The 17,672-nt window shown below is 46.4% G+C and overlaps 1 protein-coding gene across 19 annotated transcripts in view; it reads left to right on the top strand.

The window, feature by feature from the left end:
• OBSCN (obscurin, cytoskeletal calmodulin and titin-interacting RhoGEF) overlaps nt 1–17,672 on the top strand; it is a 276,095-nt gene that overhangs the window by 64,132 nt on the left and 194,291 nt on the right. For all 19 annotated transcript variants that reach the window (XM_067530494.1, XM_067530493.1, XM_067530487.1 and 16 more), the window contains exons 19-27: nt 3,269–3,544; nt 3,857–4,132; nt 5,674–5,949; nt 8,195–8,470; nt 11,041–11,316; nt 12,439–12,714; nt 15,269–15,535; nt 16,617–16,886; nt 17,170–17,436. In XM_067530494.1, coding sequence (XP_067386595.1) covers nt 3,269–3,544; nt 3,857–4,132; nt 5,674–5,949; nt 8,195–8,470; nt 11,041–11,316; nt 12,439–12,714; nt 15,269–15,535; nt 16,617–16,886; nt 17,170–17,436 — 2,460 coding nt within the window. The remainder of the gene's footprint in view (nt 1–3,268; nt 3,545–3,856; nt 4,133–5,673; nt 5,950–8,194; nt 8,471–11,040; nt 11,317–12,438; nt 12,715–15,268; nt 15,536–16,616; nt 16,887–17,169; nt 17,437–17,672) is intronic.

Raw genomic sequence — 17,672 nt, 5'->3', positions numbered from 1 at the left:
GATTATCCTCTCTTGTTGTGTCATATCTGTATTCTAGACTGTAAGAGAGCAGAGTTGCCCTGGGAATGAGTCAGGGCCAAATTTGGGTCATTAACCTGTGTTTATGGCATCCCAGGCTTTTGCCCTGAAAATGATGATAATGATTGTGACATAGTTTCAGCCTTCTGACTTTGCGACAGGGTTAAGTAGGAGGTGCAGGTGGATGGTATGAAATCACAGATCGCTTTTTAATTTTAGACAAGGATGTCTTTGGCGCTCAGTGAAGGTGGGAGGGGGAAATTGTGACAGACTATACTATGAGACTGAGAGGCAGCCATTGCCCGAGAGTCGCATTATACTCTTTGAAACAAGAGCTCATGTTAGCGCCGTGTGGGGCCATCCACTTTTCTTTTTTTAAAGCCAGGAGCTAATTGTCCTGTCCTACTGTGGCAATGCACACAACACCACAACGTTTTCAGCAAGAGGCACTGGTTGTTTGCATCTACATACACAGGAGAGCTCCGTAGCTTTAGGCCAAAGGTTTTTCTCAGGAGGATTGATGATGATGGCTTCCAGCTGAAATACCAGAGCTTTGCGTGAGTACATACTGTCACCTTGGATGGAAGCCTAAGGATTTTCCTCTGCTCAAGGTTTCTGGAATAAGGCAGAGACATGTTGTCTGGTGGTCAGCATAAGCTGCATGTTGGGATTCCTAGGTGCTGGTCTCTCCTGTCCTGCTCACTTGCTATATGACCATGGGCAAGTTACTGTATGTAACTGAGTTTAACCCAGCTGGAAATGGGTAAGGTGAGACTTTCTTACCTCACAGGGTCATTGTGAGAACTAACTGGTGTTTGTAAAGGGCTTTGAAACCCGCACATGAAGGGTGCCATTTACCCACACAGCTAGATGTTCTCTGCATGCTGCTAGAAAGGATGGTCCAGAGGTGAAGATGCTAGCCCGGGATGTGGGCGAACCAGGTTTGGCTCTGCCATGTGAGGCTAAATATATGAAAGATGGTGAGGTGCCCAGACCCTGTAGTAGAGGGAGGCAGATAAGTAGCTTAGATACATTATTAACACATCTTACAAGCACAAATTAGTTGAGCCTCCACACACCTCTGTGAGATGGGTGGTATTATTGACCGATGGGGAAATGGAAACCCAGAGAGAATAAGTATGTGCTTCTGCTCCTATCGATGGGAGATTTGCCATGTACTTCAATGGCAACAGTTTGGGGTCCTAAGTGACTTGCCTAAGGTCACAGAGGAAATCTGTGATAGAGTCAGAAATGGAAACCAGGTCTCCTGATTTCTCCTCCTGTGCTTTAACCCTAAGGTCATCCTTCCTCCACATCCCTTGGTATCAATTTGGGGTGAAATTCAAGTGAATTCACCAAAGAGAACTGGTGTGAGCAAGTGCCACTCCAGTCAGGCCAATCCAAACAGTTGAAACCTGTAACTGGGAAGAATGACGTCACCTAAAATTGAACTCCAGACATCTGGGGCAGGGACTGCCTCTTCGCTCTTTGCTTGGACAGCCCCTAGCACAGTGGGATCCTGTTCCAGGATTGGGACTTCTAGGCTCTACAGCAGGAGCACCCAACCCGCAGGCCATATGCTGTCCCCAGAGCATTTTATAAGGCCTGTGGCCTGCTTCAATACAATGTACTAACGGCCGATTCGTTAACGTTTTGTCATCATATTTACATCACTGTAGTTTACTAGTGTCCAAATGGACAGTACTAACTGTACATAGAAACAACCTATCTAAATACATACGAAACAAGCTGAACTTAAAATATAAATCAATACAAGTGACTTTAAATCTTATTACAATACGGAGAATCTGTTTGGCCCACGCCAAGGTTGTGCTCAGGTTTATGTGACCCTCCTGTGCAGTAAGGTGGGAATCCCTGCTCTCCAATAATGCAAATAATAAATAATAATAACCTGGAATGAAATGACTCTTACATGTTAGTGGCCATACTGGGTTTGTATTAGCACATAAAATCCTCTCCCAAGATTCAGAAGGTCTCCGACAAGGTCCAATGAGGATGAATTGGCCCAGAGGAACACTGCTGTTCATCCTTCGTAGTCTTTGCACAGAAACAAGCAAACTCTAAGGTGTGACACACAGAGCCTGGTGGGTCTCCTTTCTTGCAGAGGGTCTAGAACACATCAGCCATCCTTTACCTGCACTGGAAAATCACTCCTTTCAGGTCAGATGCTTATTGAACACACAATGAATTTGGAGAGCACTAGTTCCAAGAAGTAGCTTTGATTTCCAGCTGCCGTAGTAAGCTCTGCATGCATCACATATGACAGGATTCTATCCCACCCATTCTAGGAGCTATGGAAGAGAACCATATAAACAACTGACAGGCCCTGCCTCACAATGGTGAGCAGTGCTGGATGTCATCATGACCCGAGCTCTGCGAAACTAGGTGATTTCACATCACAGAGATTTGTGCAAATATTTCTCATGGTTTCAGTCTGGATGGGTCTGCCTCACCCCTTCTCCAACTGTGTCTTGCCTTCAGCTTTGGGTTTCGAGGAACTCTATATCTAAAAGTGCAGCTTGCTTCATCCCACTGGCTTTCACTTCATTTCCCACTGAAAACATAAAACAATGTAAATTTTGATGCACAGCTATAAAGCAGCCCAGGCTTGTCCAAAGCTGTATCCAGCTTGGCTGAAAAGTTTTGTAAATCTTTGCTGGGCTGAATTTCAAGGTTATCACAACCTGAAACTAGAGTTCTGCTCCAAGGCCCACTGAAGTTAATGGAAAGAATCTGATTCACTTCAGTGAACTTTGGATCGGGTTCAGGGTAAATGGCATGTGGTTTGAGGTTTCCTTGTGATCCTTTTACACAGCTTTGATAGCAGATCTATAGCAATTGCCAGACTGGTTCAGATGTCCTGGTTCAGACCTATTGTTCTGTCGATTTTAGCTCTCCTTGCTCCGTGGCAGAGTTTCACTCCTAACGGAGAGATCTGAGCTAGGATCTGTATGTTTATATTTTGACAGTTTGGATAGGTCTCCGCCAGTCAGTTCTGGCTATGGGCATGTCAAAGACCCAAGGTCAGAGTTCTGTCCAGCTTTTCTATTAAATAAGCCATTAGAAGTTAGTCCAATAAAAGATATTACTTCTCTACCCTGTCTCTAACATTAAAATTGTCAGACTTGTATTTGTTTTTAAACAGTCTCAGACGTTAATGGGGAATCTGAAAGCCCCTGCCTCAAAAGGAAGGTTATTTCTTGACTCTCCCCTCTCCACCTATTTGCAGAGGTAGAAGATGTGTTTGCAAACCAGGAGAAGGTGCAGAAGGAGGTGAAGGTTGTCCTGACAGAGAGCGTCACCCTGACCTGTGAGGTGGCGCAGGCCAAGACTGAAGTGAAATGGTACAAGGACGGGAAACTGATCACCTCCAGCAAGAAATTCAAGGTGGAGTCTGAGGGCAAATCCCGGCATCTGGTTGTGGAGCAGGTGGAGAAAAAAGACGCTGGAGAGTACACCTGTGAGGCTGCAGGCCAGAAACTGGCTTTTAAGATTATTGTCACAGGTGAGCGAGAGAGACTTATTTGTGTTTATTATTTTATTATCCACTCTTCCGGGAGCATTTCTTTGTGAGTGAAGGGATGTTAAATGAGCAATATCTGGTCCACCAACACTCCTTACATGTAGAGTGCAAGTCAGCCTTTTGGGTGTGTGTCACTTAATGCTCATCTGTAGTCCCAGTGCCTTGTCTTTAACATTAAAATTGTCAGACTTATTTTTGTTTTAAAACAACCTCAGACATTAATGGGGAATCTGACACCCCTTGTCTCAAAAGGCAGGTACATTTCTTGACTCTCCCCTCTCCACCTATTTGCAGAGGCAGAAGATGTGTTTGCAAACAAGGAGAAGGTGCAGAAGGAGGTGAAGGCTGTCCTGACAGAGAGCGCCACCCTGACCTGTGAGATGGCCCAGGCCAAGACTGAAGTGAAATGGTACAAGGACGGGAAACTGATCACCTCCAGCAAAAAATTCAAGGTGGAGTCTGAGGGCAAATCCCGACAGCTGGTCGTGGAGCAGATGGAGAAGAAGGATGCTGGAGAGTACACCTGTGAGGCTGCGGGTCAGAAACTGACCTTCAAGATTATTGTCACAGGTGAGAGAGTCTGATTTATCTCTTATTTTCCATATTGGAAAAGTGAAGTGATCTGTCTCAGGCTGCACAGGGAGTCCGTTATAGAGCCAGGATTAGAATTAATTTGTGCCTGTCTCAATGTCGTCTGCTAGCATCATGAAGTCATGCTGTCTGCGGGCTCTGTATGGGCCATCTAAAGTCCATTCTGGAAGAGAAGGTGGAGGGACTCAAAATGCAGCTGAAGCTCAGGGGAGGGAGAGATGTAAGGCAGTTAGATGGCATAGATCAGAGGAGCAGGGACGGGGAAGGTTGAGGGCCTAGATGGAGTGGGGTATGGAGCAGGATGAAAGAGAGGGTTAAAAAGGAAGAGAGAGAGAGCCTGTGCCCGATACCGTCATCTACCCTCGAGGAGTTAGAGCTTGCTCAGTCTAAGAGTCAGATAAGGACAGAAAATAGTCCAACCAGCCATCACATGGCAACTACTGAAAAGAAGCAAACAAAGAGGATGACGAGGCATTTGAAAGTGGTGAATCATTATTGAAGAGCATGGTCTGGCTTATGTGTGATACAGAAAAAGTGAGCCAGGCGGGATGCTTTCTCTTGGATACTAGGCCAAGAGGATACGGCTTAATCATTAAAGGTACAGGACAGACCGCGGAATGTCAAGGAATTGCCACTTGGAGCATTGTGGTCCATGTGGAGCCCTGCGTCATGTGGATGGCAAAGGAAAATTGGTCAGATCAAGTAGAAATGAAGAGACCTGGGAAAACAACTGAACTCAAGCCTGCTCTTTCTGGAACTGGCACTTCCAGGCATAATGTAAAGGTCCGGTGGCCTCTTCCAGCGAAGACGAGCTGTTGGGATGACACCAGCAGCGAAATCCTGGCCCCATTGCAGTCAATGGCAAAACTTTCACTGACATCAGTGGGAACAGGATTTCACCCTGCTATCTCCAGTTTGGCTTGTGATAAATTTAAACCAACCAACCAACCAACTAACAAGTTCAGGAGTTTATGCATTCAACTAGTTCTTGATTCTGGCCTGCCATAATTCTGGAAAAGTAACCAAGGTGGGTGGCTTATTTCCCTTCTAATTAGCGAAGCAAAGCCAAATTAGGATCAGAGCATCTGTGAAATTTTGGCAAGTTTAAGCATAGGCCCCAGAACGTGGACTCAAATTTTGTTTCTTGAGCCCACCTTTATTTTGGATTGCAAGATAAATTGCATCTCTCCTCATTTGTGTGATTTAATGTGTATTTTCTTACGGCACACAAGTACCCAGCTGATGCAATACAGTGAAGTTCTGATGGACATTCACTTCTTCCACTGCAGATTTCAGAAAACCATAGTAATTAGAAGTGGAAAAGTCCTTTTAGGTCACCTGGCCCATCCTCCACTGCTAGTGAAAGATTGTTCCTCCTAATCCTAGGTGTGGTCTAGTGACTCAAGAGATGGTGCACTCAGAAAATACGAATTGGGAAAATCTTCATAAACCTGTCTTCTGATAAAGAAGACCAAAGTTAGGGGAGTTAACTTTTTCAATTGTTTTCTCCCCAATCTCAGAACCTGAAGTTGTGTTTTCAAACAAAGAGAAGGTGCAGACAGAGGTGAAGGCCGTGCAGACAGAGAGCGCCACCCTCTGCTGTGAGGTGGCCCAGGCCGAGACTGAAGTGAAATGGTACAAGGATGGGAAACCGATCACCTCCAGCAAAAAATTCAAAATGAAGTCTGAGGGCAAATCCCGACAGCTCGTTGTGGAGCAGATGGAGACGAAAGATGCCGGGAAGTACACGTGTGAGGCCGCAGGCCAGAAACTGACCTTCAACGTTATCGTCACAGGTGGGAGAAACTCTTTTTTTTATCTCTATTTCCTCTTGCTAGAGGATTTAGGAGGCTGAAGTAATTTTATTTTTTAAGTCTCTTGTCCACCATAATCTAGACTTTGGGAGAAAATTAAGGGCCAGAGAGCGGCTGCTGTTGCTTTGATGTGGAAGTTGGGGGACTTTATAAAAATATATATTTGGAATAGATTGTAGGATCTTTAGGGCAGGGCGAGTCTCTTCTTAGAATGTTTGGAAAATGCCTAGTATACTGTGAACCCTCCTGAATATACACGAAAAATAATAGTGCAGGAATCCCTTTCCCTCCCTTTAGTGCATCGATGCAGCCCGAATGCCAGTGAGACAACACGAAGCTCTCCACACCACTCATGACCCCAGTGGAGCTGCAGAGGGGAACCGTGGTGGAGCAGCCATTTGGGGTGTATCTGCACTCCCTTTGCTCCTCCTGGAAGGGCTCTGCATGTCAGCCCAAGATAGGCTGGTGGGGAAGGATATCCAGAGAGTGGGAATTTGCCTTTACATGAATTGGCGTTCATTAAACGTCCCCCGTAAATACCCCGCTGCAACTTGACTGCTGTCTGGAGAAACAGATGATCTAACTAGCAGACCGAATTTGAGGATTACCATGAATCTCGATCAAACAGGTTCTGGATGATGGTTCTCTAGTCATAGGTCCAGCACTTTAAAGTCACGCTGTGGCCTGGCTTGACCGGATTGTGTACACCAAATAAATGAATGTAGTGGCCCTGCTACCCCATGCGAGTGGCAGAGAGTGGCTGACAGCAGGGGTTGAGTCTGAAGTGTGCTAAGTCTCATGCCTGAGCTTCCGATTGGGAGAGTGGATTTCACCTTCCCAGCTCACCCAGGCTCCTCTGCAGACAGTCCGATTACTCCAGACTGTGTGGAGTTATCTTAGGTGGGAGAAGAGCATTTCATCCCGAGTGTAAGGCTCTTTGTGTGTGAGGTGGGCAGGCTGGTGCAGTCTGAGATGCTCCTGGCTGGGAGGGGAATGGTGTGTAGCCAGATCCCCATCTGTATTCAGGAGCATTCAGAGGCCAGCACTGTGGGAATGCATTCTGCACCTCCAGTGGCTGTGGAATCATCCTGACTGTCTCTGTACTCTACAAGGACGACTGCTCTGGCATCTGCCTCTCAAATGGTGCAGCTCTGTGACAAGCCCGAGTGGAGCCAGAGCTGCAAAGCCACAATCCAGCTCTGCGTATAGAGGAGAAATGTCACCTGTCTTACCTCAGTCCTCTAGCAATGTACCAAGAGGTTTAACTATGATTTCAAACAGTGTATTAAGCAGCTGTTATCCGGTCACCGCTGGATACTGTACCTTGGGCAAATTCAGTAACCGATTCATACATTCAGCGTGGTGGGCCAGCTAGAAAGTCCACCAGGATCTTGTCCTAGCTGTAGAAAACAGCGTCCTGCCAAATCTGCGCAGACACGTAGGTGCAAGCAGGGGAAATTAAACAGTCGTGATTCAAGCAAACCAAACAGCACAGAGGGAGTGTGAGCCAATGGCTAGGGCGCTGGACTGGGAGCTTAAGACACTTAGGTTCTATCCCCGACTCTGCCACTGACCGACTGTGTGATGCTGGACCAGTCCTTTCCCCTCTGTGCGTCTGTTTCCCCTGCTACCCGCTGTCTATTCAAGTTGTAAACCCTTCGGGGCAGGAACTGTCTCCGGCAGTACCTTTGCACTGCCCCTAGCATGTTTTTTGCCTCCAGCTTTAAAGTTATGGATTCACTTCATTTGAAATGTGTGCACTTTATTTAATACTATTGCTGCTAATAACGACATGCGTACGGAGTTCTGCAGTCCCAGTAGGGTTCTAGCAGATGTCTGCAGGAAGGGAATGACATAGTCAAGGCCCTGCTGGTAAAAACTGCACTTGGCTGAATCCTTGGAGTGACTATTTAGGACTACCCAGCTGATTTAATTTGCCTTGATGGGACCTAGAATGAGAGCACACTGTGGTGATAAGCAATGTGTCTGTCTTCCTGGTGTGCTAACATAGATCCTTAACTTTCTTCTCACATCGCCTGTGAAACTGTTACAAGAACATTTACAGCATAAGAAAACCTGAAAATGTTTTCCATGGTGATGTGAGAACTTTAAATGCACGTTGTCAGATTGGAGATGTGGATTAAATTGTTCCCCTTTGGCCCTGATACAAGTTGTGGCAGCTTTAAGATTATGGATGCAGTTCATATGAAATGTTATCTTTTGTCAGAGCCGGAAATCATATTTGCAAACCAGGAGAAGGTGCAGAAGGAGGTGAAGGCCGTTCTGACAGAGAGCGCCACCCTGACCTGTGAGATGGCCCAGGCCCAGACTGAAGTGAAATGGTACAAGGATGGGAAACAGATCACCTCCAGCAGGAAACTCAAAGTGGAGTCCAAGGGCAAATCCCGGTGTCTGGTTGTGGAGCAGGTGGAGAAGACAGATACTGGAGAGTACACCTGTGAGGCTGCAGGCCAGAAACTGACCTTCAAGATTAATGTCACAGGTGGGAGAAAGACCCTTCTGAATTCCCTATCATGCTGTCGTGTCTGAAATCAGGCTAGCAGCAGCAGTAATAAATGTGTTTATTATATACAGTAGACAGACTCTACTACACTCTTCAAGAATGACAGGGGGATTTGATAGCAACCTTTAACTACCTGAAAGGGGGTTCCAGGGAGGATGGAGCTAGACTGTTCTCAGTGGTGGCAGATGACTGAACACGGAGCTATGGTCTCAAGTTCAGTGGGGGAGGTCTAGGTTGGACATTAGGAAAAAGCTTTTCACTCAGAGGGTGGTGAAGCACTGGAATGGGTTACCTAGGGAGGTGGTGGAATCTCCATCCTTCGAGGTTTTTAAGCGGTGGCTTGACAAAGCTCTGGCTAGGATGAGTTAGCTGAGGTTAGTCCTGCTTTGAGCAGGGGGTTGGACTAAATGCTGTCTGGAGCGAGGCTGATTTACAGTAGCTGAGGGTCTGGCCTAATGTCTTATATATACCAAAGGATCAGGGTATATCAATATGTCATAAGAGTGCATCACATTATTAATTTGGACATTTAATAATCATTAAAGTAATAAATAAAAATAATATACTCTAGAACTGCATAATACTTTTATGTACCATGCACAATATATTGGAGTTGCCAAGTCACACAAGGAGAAATAAATTAGGAAGCTCGGGCAGGGGGAATAAAGAGAGCTGTTCAATTGAGATTTGAAAAGATGTAGGGGGAGAGAAGCAAAGGAGGGTTTTTCCAGCTGACAAGAGCTGCAGAGGAGATGGCTTTTGCACAAAGAATGGTGAGACGGAAGTCAGTGGCGCTCCAATGATATACACTAGTGGAAGAGCTGGTCCTGAGTGGTGATGGGTGAACCAGTTCAGATAAAGTGAAAACTGGCCCAAACTGTGGCTCAGAATTCAAACCGAATCCAGACCAAACTTTTTGAAGTTCAAAAATGTTGGACTTTAAAAAACCAGTCAGACGGTATTTTATATTTGCTTGCTGCCCTGCTCCTCCTGGGTTCAGCTGTAAAGTCGTCTTATTGCTCCTGACACTCAACAGCAAAAAGATCATAAGCATATGCTTAACTTTAAGCATGTGCTTTAATGCTTTTCTGAATTAGGCCTTGGGAGACCCAGCCTCACAGGAAGCCAGAGGTATCATAAAAACCTCTTCTTGCAAGATTTCCAGCCTGGCTTTGGAGACTTAAGATGCTGGGATATGTGTTTTAGGGAAACATCCGTATATCTGAGCACTCATCCAAACTGCTCTGAAGCTTTGAATTTTTTGAGGTTCTTTTGTTGCAAGTTTTTGCTTCTGATCCAATAAGATGCTACGTGCCACCTGGCAAATGTTAAACGCCCTCTTCTCCTGAAAGGTACCCTGCAGCTTGCAAGATTGGCCCTGCTTCAGCAAGGTGCTTAATTTGGGTAACTTTAAGTATGTGAAGTCGAAGGGAGTGCTCAGGTGCTTCAAGATAAACACTTGTACACTTCCAGAGGGGTAGCCGTGTTAGTCTGTATACAGCAGAAATAACGAGAGTTCTGTAGCACTTCAAAGACTAACAAATTTAATTTCTGTAGGCATAAGCTTTCGTGGGCTGTAACCCACTTCTTCAGATGCAAGAAATAGAAAGCAAAAGGCAGGTGTGTATATATATACATCCAAGTTTAAGGAACAACAATGGGGAAGTAGTTGAGGCCTATTCACAACCATTGATTAGGAGGTGAGAATTACTTCTTGTAATGAGAGAGCCATTCCAAATCCCTGTTTAAACCCAGTTTGATAGTGTCAAGTTTGCAGATCAGTTCAAGCTCTGCAGTTTCTCTTTGAAGTCTGTTTTTGAAGTTTTTTTGTAAAAGGTATGGCAACTTTCAAGTCATTTACAGAGTGTCCTGGGAGATTGAAGTGCTCTCTGACTGGTTTATGGATGTTTCTATTTTTTATGCCTGATTTGTGTCCATTTATTCTTTTGCGTAGTGACAGTCTGGTTTGGCCAATGTACATGGCAGATGGGCATTGCTGGCACATGATGGCATATATTACATTAGTAGATGTGCAGATGAACGAGTTCCTGATGGTGTGGCTGATGTGGTTAGGGCCTGTGATGGTGTCACTAGAGTCGATGTGGGGGCAGAGCTGGCAGCGGGGTTTGTTGCAGGGGTATGTACCTGAGTTAGTGTTCTTCATGTATGGTGTATGGTTGCTGGTGAGTATTTGTTTCAGGTTGGGGGGCTCAGGCCTTTACAATACTCTGATGAGTATTGTTCTAGTAACAGTGTTCTTTTGAAAGAGATGTGCCCATTGGGAATGATCATGAGCGAGATCACTAGGAGTCCCTTCTGCATGGTCTGTGTTACCATGTTGGTTTATGATGGAAATGTGAACAAAGAAGAAAGAACATCTGCACTGTATGGCCTAATTTAAAAAAAAAAAATTGAAACCTTCTGCAGCAGCGACTGCTATTGTTGGCAAATAATACGTTTCAGAATTTCCATGTGGATGTGCTAAGACCTTTGAGATGGGCTAATTTTATTTTAATCAGTCATTTTTCACTTTTCTTTTTCCTACTCAGAGCCAGAATCTGCATTTGTAAACCAGGAGAAGGTGCAGAAGGAGGTGAAGGCTGTGCTGACCGAGAGCGCCATCCTGTCCTGCGAAGTGGCCCAGGCCAAGTCTGAAGTGAAATGGTACAAGGATGGGAAACTGATCACCTCCACCAAGAAACTCAAAGTAGAGACTGAGGGTAAATCCCGGCGTCTGGTTGTGGAGCAGGTGGAGACGAAAGACGCTGGAGAGTACACCTGTGAGGCTGCAGGCCAGAAACTCACCTTCAGGATTGAAGCAGTGGGTGAGTGTTCTGGGCATAATTGAGGTCATGTTTTTCATCTATAAGACATGCTAGGAATGAATAACTTATATTCCTTAACTCCTAGTAGTAACTAGGTGAAGATCTGCCCGGGTGTTACATCACTGACTTCAAATAAGCTACCCTACAGATGAATTTATTCTATTCACTTCATTGGTGTTACGCAGGTGTAGCTAAGGCAGAATTTGGCTGATAATCTTTACGTTGTATAACACAGTGCTATATGCAGCAAGGACGGTTTAGGTTGGACATTAGGAAAAACTTCCTAACTGTCAGGGGAGTTAAGCACTAGAATAAATTGCCTAGGGAGGTTTTGGAATCTCCGTCACTGGAGATTTTTAAGAGCAGGTTAGACAAGCACCTGTCAGGGATGGTCTAGATATTACTTAGTCCTGCCATAAGTGCAGGGGACTGGACTAGATGACCTCTCAAGGTCCCTTCCAGTCCTACGATTCTATGGTTTATTTTTACATTGTCTCCTTCACAGACATAATCTCAAATCATTCTATAGGGATAACGGGCTGAAAGTGAGATAATAGTGGAAGGGTTTTAAAGAGGAGAAAGATTGACTAGAGACAATGGTGCTAGTTAAATGGAGAAGCAACATGTGTTAAAGGGCTGCAATGCATTGTGGGAGTTAGAGATGAGGCCAGGAGAGGAGGAGAAAAGTGAGCAGATAGGATAGTAGGTGCAAACAAGGAAAACAATTGTGGGTGGAGCCAGTCCATAGAGCTGAATTGGAATTCGATTTAGAACCATGGTGACAGGACAATTTTCATACACTATGAAACAGGAATCTTAGAAGATCCAGTTTTGGGGGGAGGGAGGGGGATGTTTGTGCACGTGCGGGCATATTTTTTTCATGATCTTTGATTCTAAAACAAATTGCCTGTATCAAGGAGCAACTGATCATTACCCACACAGTCAAAGATTAAAGAGACAGCAGGTTGCGAAGGTTCAGCCATATCCCTGGGTTATGGTGGATCACAGGACAATTTTGAGGTTATTTTATGGATCACGGGGCAAAAAAATGGTTGAGAACCACTCTTCAAGGGAGTGGGAAACCATCCTGTTTGTTTGTTTTTGTTTTGATTACTTCTCTAGAACCAGAGGCCAAATTCCAAGAGAAACCTGTCCAGAAAGAACCAATTGTTGTTCAGGAACATGAGAGCATCACGCTGGCCACTTCGGTCACGCCTGCAACTGCTGTCGTCAAGTGGTTCAAGGATGGAACCGAGATCAAGGGAAGCAAAAAGTATGAGATTAAGGATGACGGGGCCTCCAGGACTCTGATCGTGAAGCTGGCCGAGGGCAAAGACAGCGCTGTGTATACCTGTGAGACAAAGAACGACAAGCAGGCGTTCAAAGTGCAGGTGAAAGGTGAGAGAAACCGCAGCAGGCGCAGGTCAGATTCATTCCCAACCGGGTCAAATGGTTCACCTCCCCCTCCTGCTGCACTCTCTGGGCCCTGGTGTCACGACGGCTGTGACTCCCCCTCCAGGGTCCAGCAGAGCTATTTCCCTAAATGTCCATGCAGAGCAAAGCAAGATGCTTCCTGCTCCCACCATGTGTGCGCAGGCAGGGGGGGAAAGGGGTCATAAGGCGCCCCCTCTTCCGCTGGGCTTTGCTGTTCACGTTACAGGCAGCAGTTCAGGAAGGAGAGCGCTATCCCCTCTTCTTCACAGGTGGGTGGGGAGTGGGCACAGCCATTGCTGCACCCCACCCGCCAGCCCAGCAGAGCCAACTGGGAGGAGAAAGGCTAAGGTCGCTTAATTGCCCACAGAGCAAGCAGGGACAGAACCGTGGCCCTCATTTGGCCCCTGCTGCATCACTGGAGCTGGGCAGCTGTGCACGTCCCTTGAGATTACAGTCCCTACGAGATGACAGTCTGGCCCAGAGTGGGGGAATAGAGCTGGCCCAGCACCGAATGGTTTCTACCCCCTGCTTTGCAGGACTGAGCTATGGTGATGATTTGAGAGCACGGCTTACCCAGGCCGGGGAGCAGAGGGCAGTGGGAATCATCCCCTCACCATCCCTGACGACAAAGCACACTGTATATAAAATACACAAAATGCTAAAAAGGGGGGGGGGGGGACTGCTACATAGGGCCCAGCTGGGACTGAACCAGGTTACACCATTTCTGGAGCAAAGTGTTTTCCAGGGAGGGAGGGAGGAATGTCCCTGTACTGGGATGTGGGAGAGCTTGGGTTCAAGTCCAAGCTCTGCCACAGACTCCCTGTGTGGTTTTGGGCAAGTCACTTAATCCCTCCATACCTCAGTTCCCCATTTACACTAGATTCCGCTTTTTGGTAACCCCTCAGTTTCCGGTAAAAAGTTGCTGTTGTCTGGCCGTTGCCAATAAGCAGAAGGCAGGATGGCGGGATGGCGGCCAGGGAAGGAAGTGCTGCTATTTGCTGAGCACCGGCTGCAGGCAAGTTTGCGGAGCCAGCCTGGGAAGGCCCATCCTAGCAGTTCCTCCCCTGGCTGCAGCCCTGCAAACCTGCCTGAGGCCGGGGTCTCTCTTCCAGAGAAAGCTCCCAATAAACGGCACTCCATTGCCAGTATCCAAATCTCATGAAACGTAGAGTCGATGGGACAGGATGGCGTCCCAGCAAAATGTTGCTATTAACTGGAAGTGGTTAATATCAGGGTTGCTATTAGGGGCCATCCACTTTACTTCACTGCCTCACAGATGTGTTGTGAGGGTAAATGTGTTAGAGTGTGAGGCACTCAGATAATATGGTAACGGGGGCTATATAAGGCCTTACATAGATAGAGGTCAAAAGAGGGAAGAAAGATACCCAGGAGTGGAGGGTGAATTCCACATCCTGGGGCCACAGAACAAAGGCAAATTCATCTCCTTCCCCAAAGCAGTGAGGACGGGGGGTGTCTACAGCAACATCCCCCATCAAGCAGACATGTGATGTGATGGCTTGGCAGATGAGTTAGGTTTCTCAGGTGGACAGTAGAACTAAAAGGAGGGGGAAATCCCAAACGCAGCCATTTTAAGGCACCATTCTGACAACCGTCCTTCCAGAATTAAAAAGCGCCTGAAGAGTTTTTTAATTTTATTTTACTATAAAGGACTCCCTATAAGCTGCCAGCGCAATAGTCTGTAAGTTGCTGCTGTTATTACTTACTTACTTACTTACTGCCCGTGACGCCAGTGGCGCATAGGGCAGCAACAAAGTCCTTCCACTTCTGCCGGTTGCGGGCCAGAGCGCCTATTGTTCCCCAGGTGTAGTGATGGTCTTTTAATTCTTGTTCTACCGTTCGGCGCCAGGTTGTCTTTGGTCTTCCTCTCTTTCTCTTCCCATCTGGTTTCCAGTGGAGTGCAATTTTGATAATGGATCCGTCCTCTCTTCCTTCTTCATGCTGATTGTCCTCTCTTCCAGAATATAAAACTGTCTCCCCGGTTGATGTTGTCATTCTGCCAGATCCAGTCCATCTGCTCTCACTAATGCCTGTCAGTAGCTCCATTCATACAAGTCCCTTGAGGAGACCCTAGAGGCCCATCACACCTGTTCGTGGAAATTTTCTTTGTTGCTGTTTCCGTAACCCCAAGTGTTTTCTAGGACAGGGTGGTTAGCCCTGTGCCAAACCCCCAACCTGGAGGACCAGGGACCACACTTCGTCTGGTCTCTACCCTTCGACCTGTCTGGCATGGGAGACCCTACCAGGAGCACAAAGCTCCAACCAGCATAGCTCTAGGGGTCATCGAGACACACAAGCCCTCCAACCACAACAAGGTGGTGGTCCATTGATGGAGGGGCTGCTGTTATTACTGAGTCAGAATTTGTGACGTATCTATTGCTGACAATCTCTTCAATTTCCCACCTTCTTCTCCAAAAAAACCACCTATTTTTTAAAACAGATAAGTAAACAATCTTCTGATCTGCTCTGTGTTCATTGTTTTCCTTCCAATGAATCTCAGAAATCCCGGTGAAGTTTGCAAAGAAGCTAGAAGCTGTCAATGCGGAGATCGGAAGGACCATCTCTCTGACCTGTGAGCTGAGCCAGGCTAAGGGGGCTGTGTTGTGGTACAAGAACGGAGCTGAGGTCAAATCCAGCAAGCGCTTCCAGATTCATGAGGATGGTGTCAAGCGAATACTGACCATAAGGGGGCTCCGGGCTGAAGATGAGGGAGAATACTCTTGTGAATCCCGGGATGACAAGAGCAGCGTTCAGGTCACCCCCAAAGGTACCTTGGCAGATCCATGACATTATGTGTGACAACTAGCTTCCCTCTCCTTCTGTGACATTACTAAAGAACTGCTTTACAAACAATTCTGCCTGTGTTAAAAGGACATATTGCATGTATGCAGCTGTAGCTGGGAAAATAAGAGCACTCATCTCTCCGTTAATGAACAGACAGCATGACTGCAGTTCTGAAAGAGAGAAATGCAACATATGGTCTATGTGGAAGATCCCTAGAAAACATATTTATAATAATGATTTAAAAAAATCTATAAATGTAACTAGCAACAACAGGAAGAACTCATGCAGAGTCCTGCTAGAGTACTATGTGGGCTTACTATGGTTGATTTTTATCTCCCTCTAATGGATGACGCCACAGCAATATAACGTGCTGCTTACGCAGAGTTAACCAATTTTCTCTTTTATCTCACATGGTAGAGCCCTGTCATTTTGTTGGTGAAGGCTCCGGGGCCAGTCTCTGCTGGCAACTTTGGAATTAGTATATGTGAAGCCACAGTTTATTACCTTACCATTTCCAGTTTAAAGACCAAATTATATGTGAGCCTGAAAAAGTCTCCTTTAAAGACCTAATTTGAACGACGGCTGTTTAAGAGGATGTCCAGGTTCTGCATTTGGATGTTCTGTTTTCTGCTGATTTTGTATACAATGAAGGGCAGAGCTCTGCTGCCTTCCTGCAAAAATGGTGAAAGTTCTTTCTGCAAGGAACGTTGTGACTTTGAGACCAATTGAGTTGGGGTCTTATGTTAAATAGGCTGTGGACTTCTTGGCCCTGATATTGCATGTGGGGTTGGGGTTAAGGATCCTAAATCTAGACCCAGGATTTTCCCTTACATGCTTGCTCCTATTCTAGCGATGGCCCCTCCCTGTATACAAGTTGGACAGTGAGATGCAATGTGAATGTTTTACCACGACCATGCACTGTCACACAGTGAAATATCCATGGCAAAGCAACGTCAATCCATGTTACTGGCAACATCCCTGAGCCTATCTGCTCTTTGGAGGTGCTCGCAGCATGGGAGATGATCATGCACATGCTACTAAAACGTTTATTTCTTGTCTGTCAGCTCCTAGAGTGGTGAAGTTCACTACAGGCCTTCACAATGTGGTGTCTGAAGAAGGAAAAGAGGCCACATTCAAATGCACCGTCTCCCCCAGCAATGCTGCGGTCACATGGCACAGAAACAGTGTCAAAATCGAAGGCAGTAAGAAATACGTGATCTCTCAGAAGGACACCAACCACAGCCTCACCATCACTGACTTGACTGTGGAGGATGCAGCAGAAATCTCAGCCAATGCGGAGGGTGTGGAAAGCAAAGCCAACCTCACGGTCCGAGGTGAGAGCGTAAAGTTTCTTTGACTGACTGTGATTCACACTGTGGGATGTGGTGTTTGAGATGTACCTTCTGCTGACTTTCTGACTTGGCCCGGGGGATGAAAAATGCCCGTGTTCCACAGATTAGAATAATGCCCAGAGCATTACTGTGATAGAAAGGCTGCTTCAGTTCACATGGATTTTCCCCAACTTTGATTTCCCCAGAAGCCAGCCTTTTAATCTTATTTGATAGCCAGCTTTCTGGAATCTCTAAACTTTTACTCTTGTCCCGTCTCTTTCGCCAGAGGCGCCGGTGATGTTCGAGAAGAAACTGGAGCCCAAAGTGGTTGAAGAGAGGGACACGGTAACCCTAGAGATAGAGCTGAGCAAGCCTTCCACAGAGGTGAAATGGATGAGGAACAATGTCACGCTGCAGCCCAGCGACAACGTGGAGATCAAGGCCGAGGGGACGAAACACAGCCTGATGATTAGGAATGTCACTTTTGCAGACCGGGGCTTCTATGTCTGTGAGACTCTCCAAGACACCACCCAGGCCAGGCTGAATGTGGAAAGTAAGCCGATGCTGAATGACTGCCTGCACTGTAGCCAGTGGTAGGAGGCTGGCTTTGGGAATTGCGGGGCTTTCCTCTTAGCAGACTCAAATGACTGGGTGGGAGAATGTGAGCGCTGGAGCTACCTCAGAGGCTGATTTGTTGTTTGCTCTGATCTCCTCCTTTCATTGTTTCCAGCTGCCACTGTCTAGTCCCCTGTCTATTGTCTTTGCTTCCACAGTTCCCTGTCTCTTGGC

Source organism: Emydura macquarii, unplaced genomic scaffold (genome assembly GCF_026122565.2).
Source record: "Emydura macquarii macquarii isolate MOO-44397 ecotype Brisbane River unplaced genomic scaffold, CSIRO-AGI_Emac_v2 contig_3080, whole genome shotgun sequence".
Classification (NCBI taxonomy): Eukaryota; Metazoa; Chordata; order Testudines; family Chelidae; genus Emydura; species Emydura macquarii.
The sequence above is the reverse complement of the archived record's forward strand: the minus strand, read 5'-3'. Positions and strand labels throughout refer to the sequence as shown.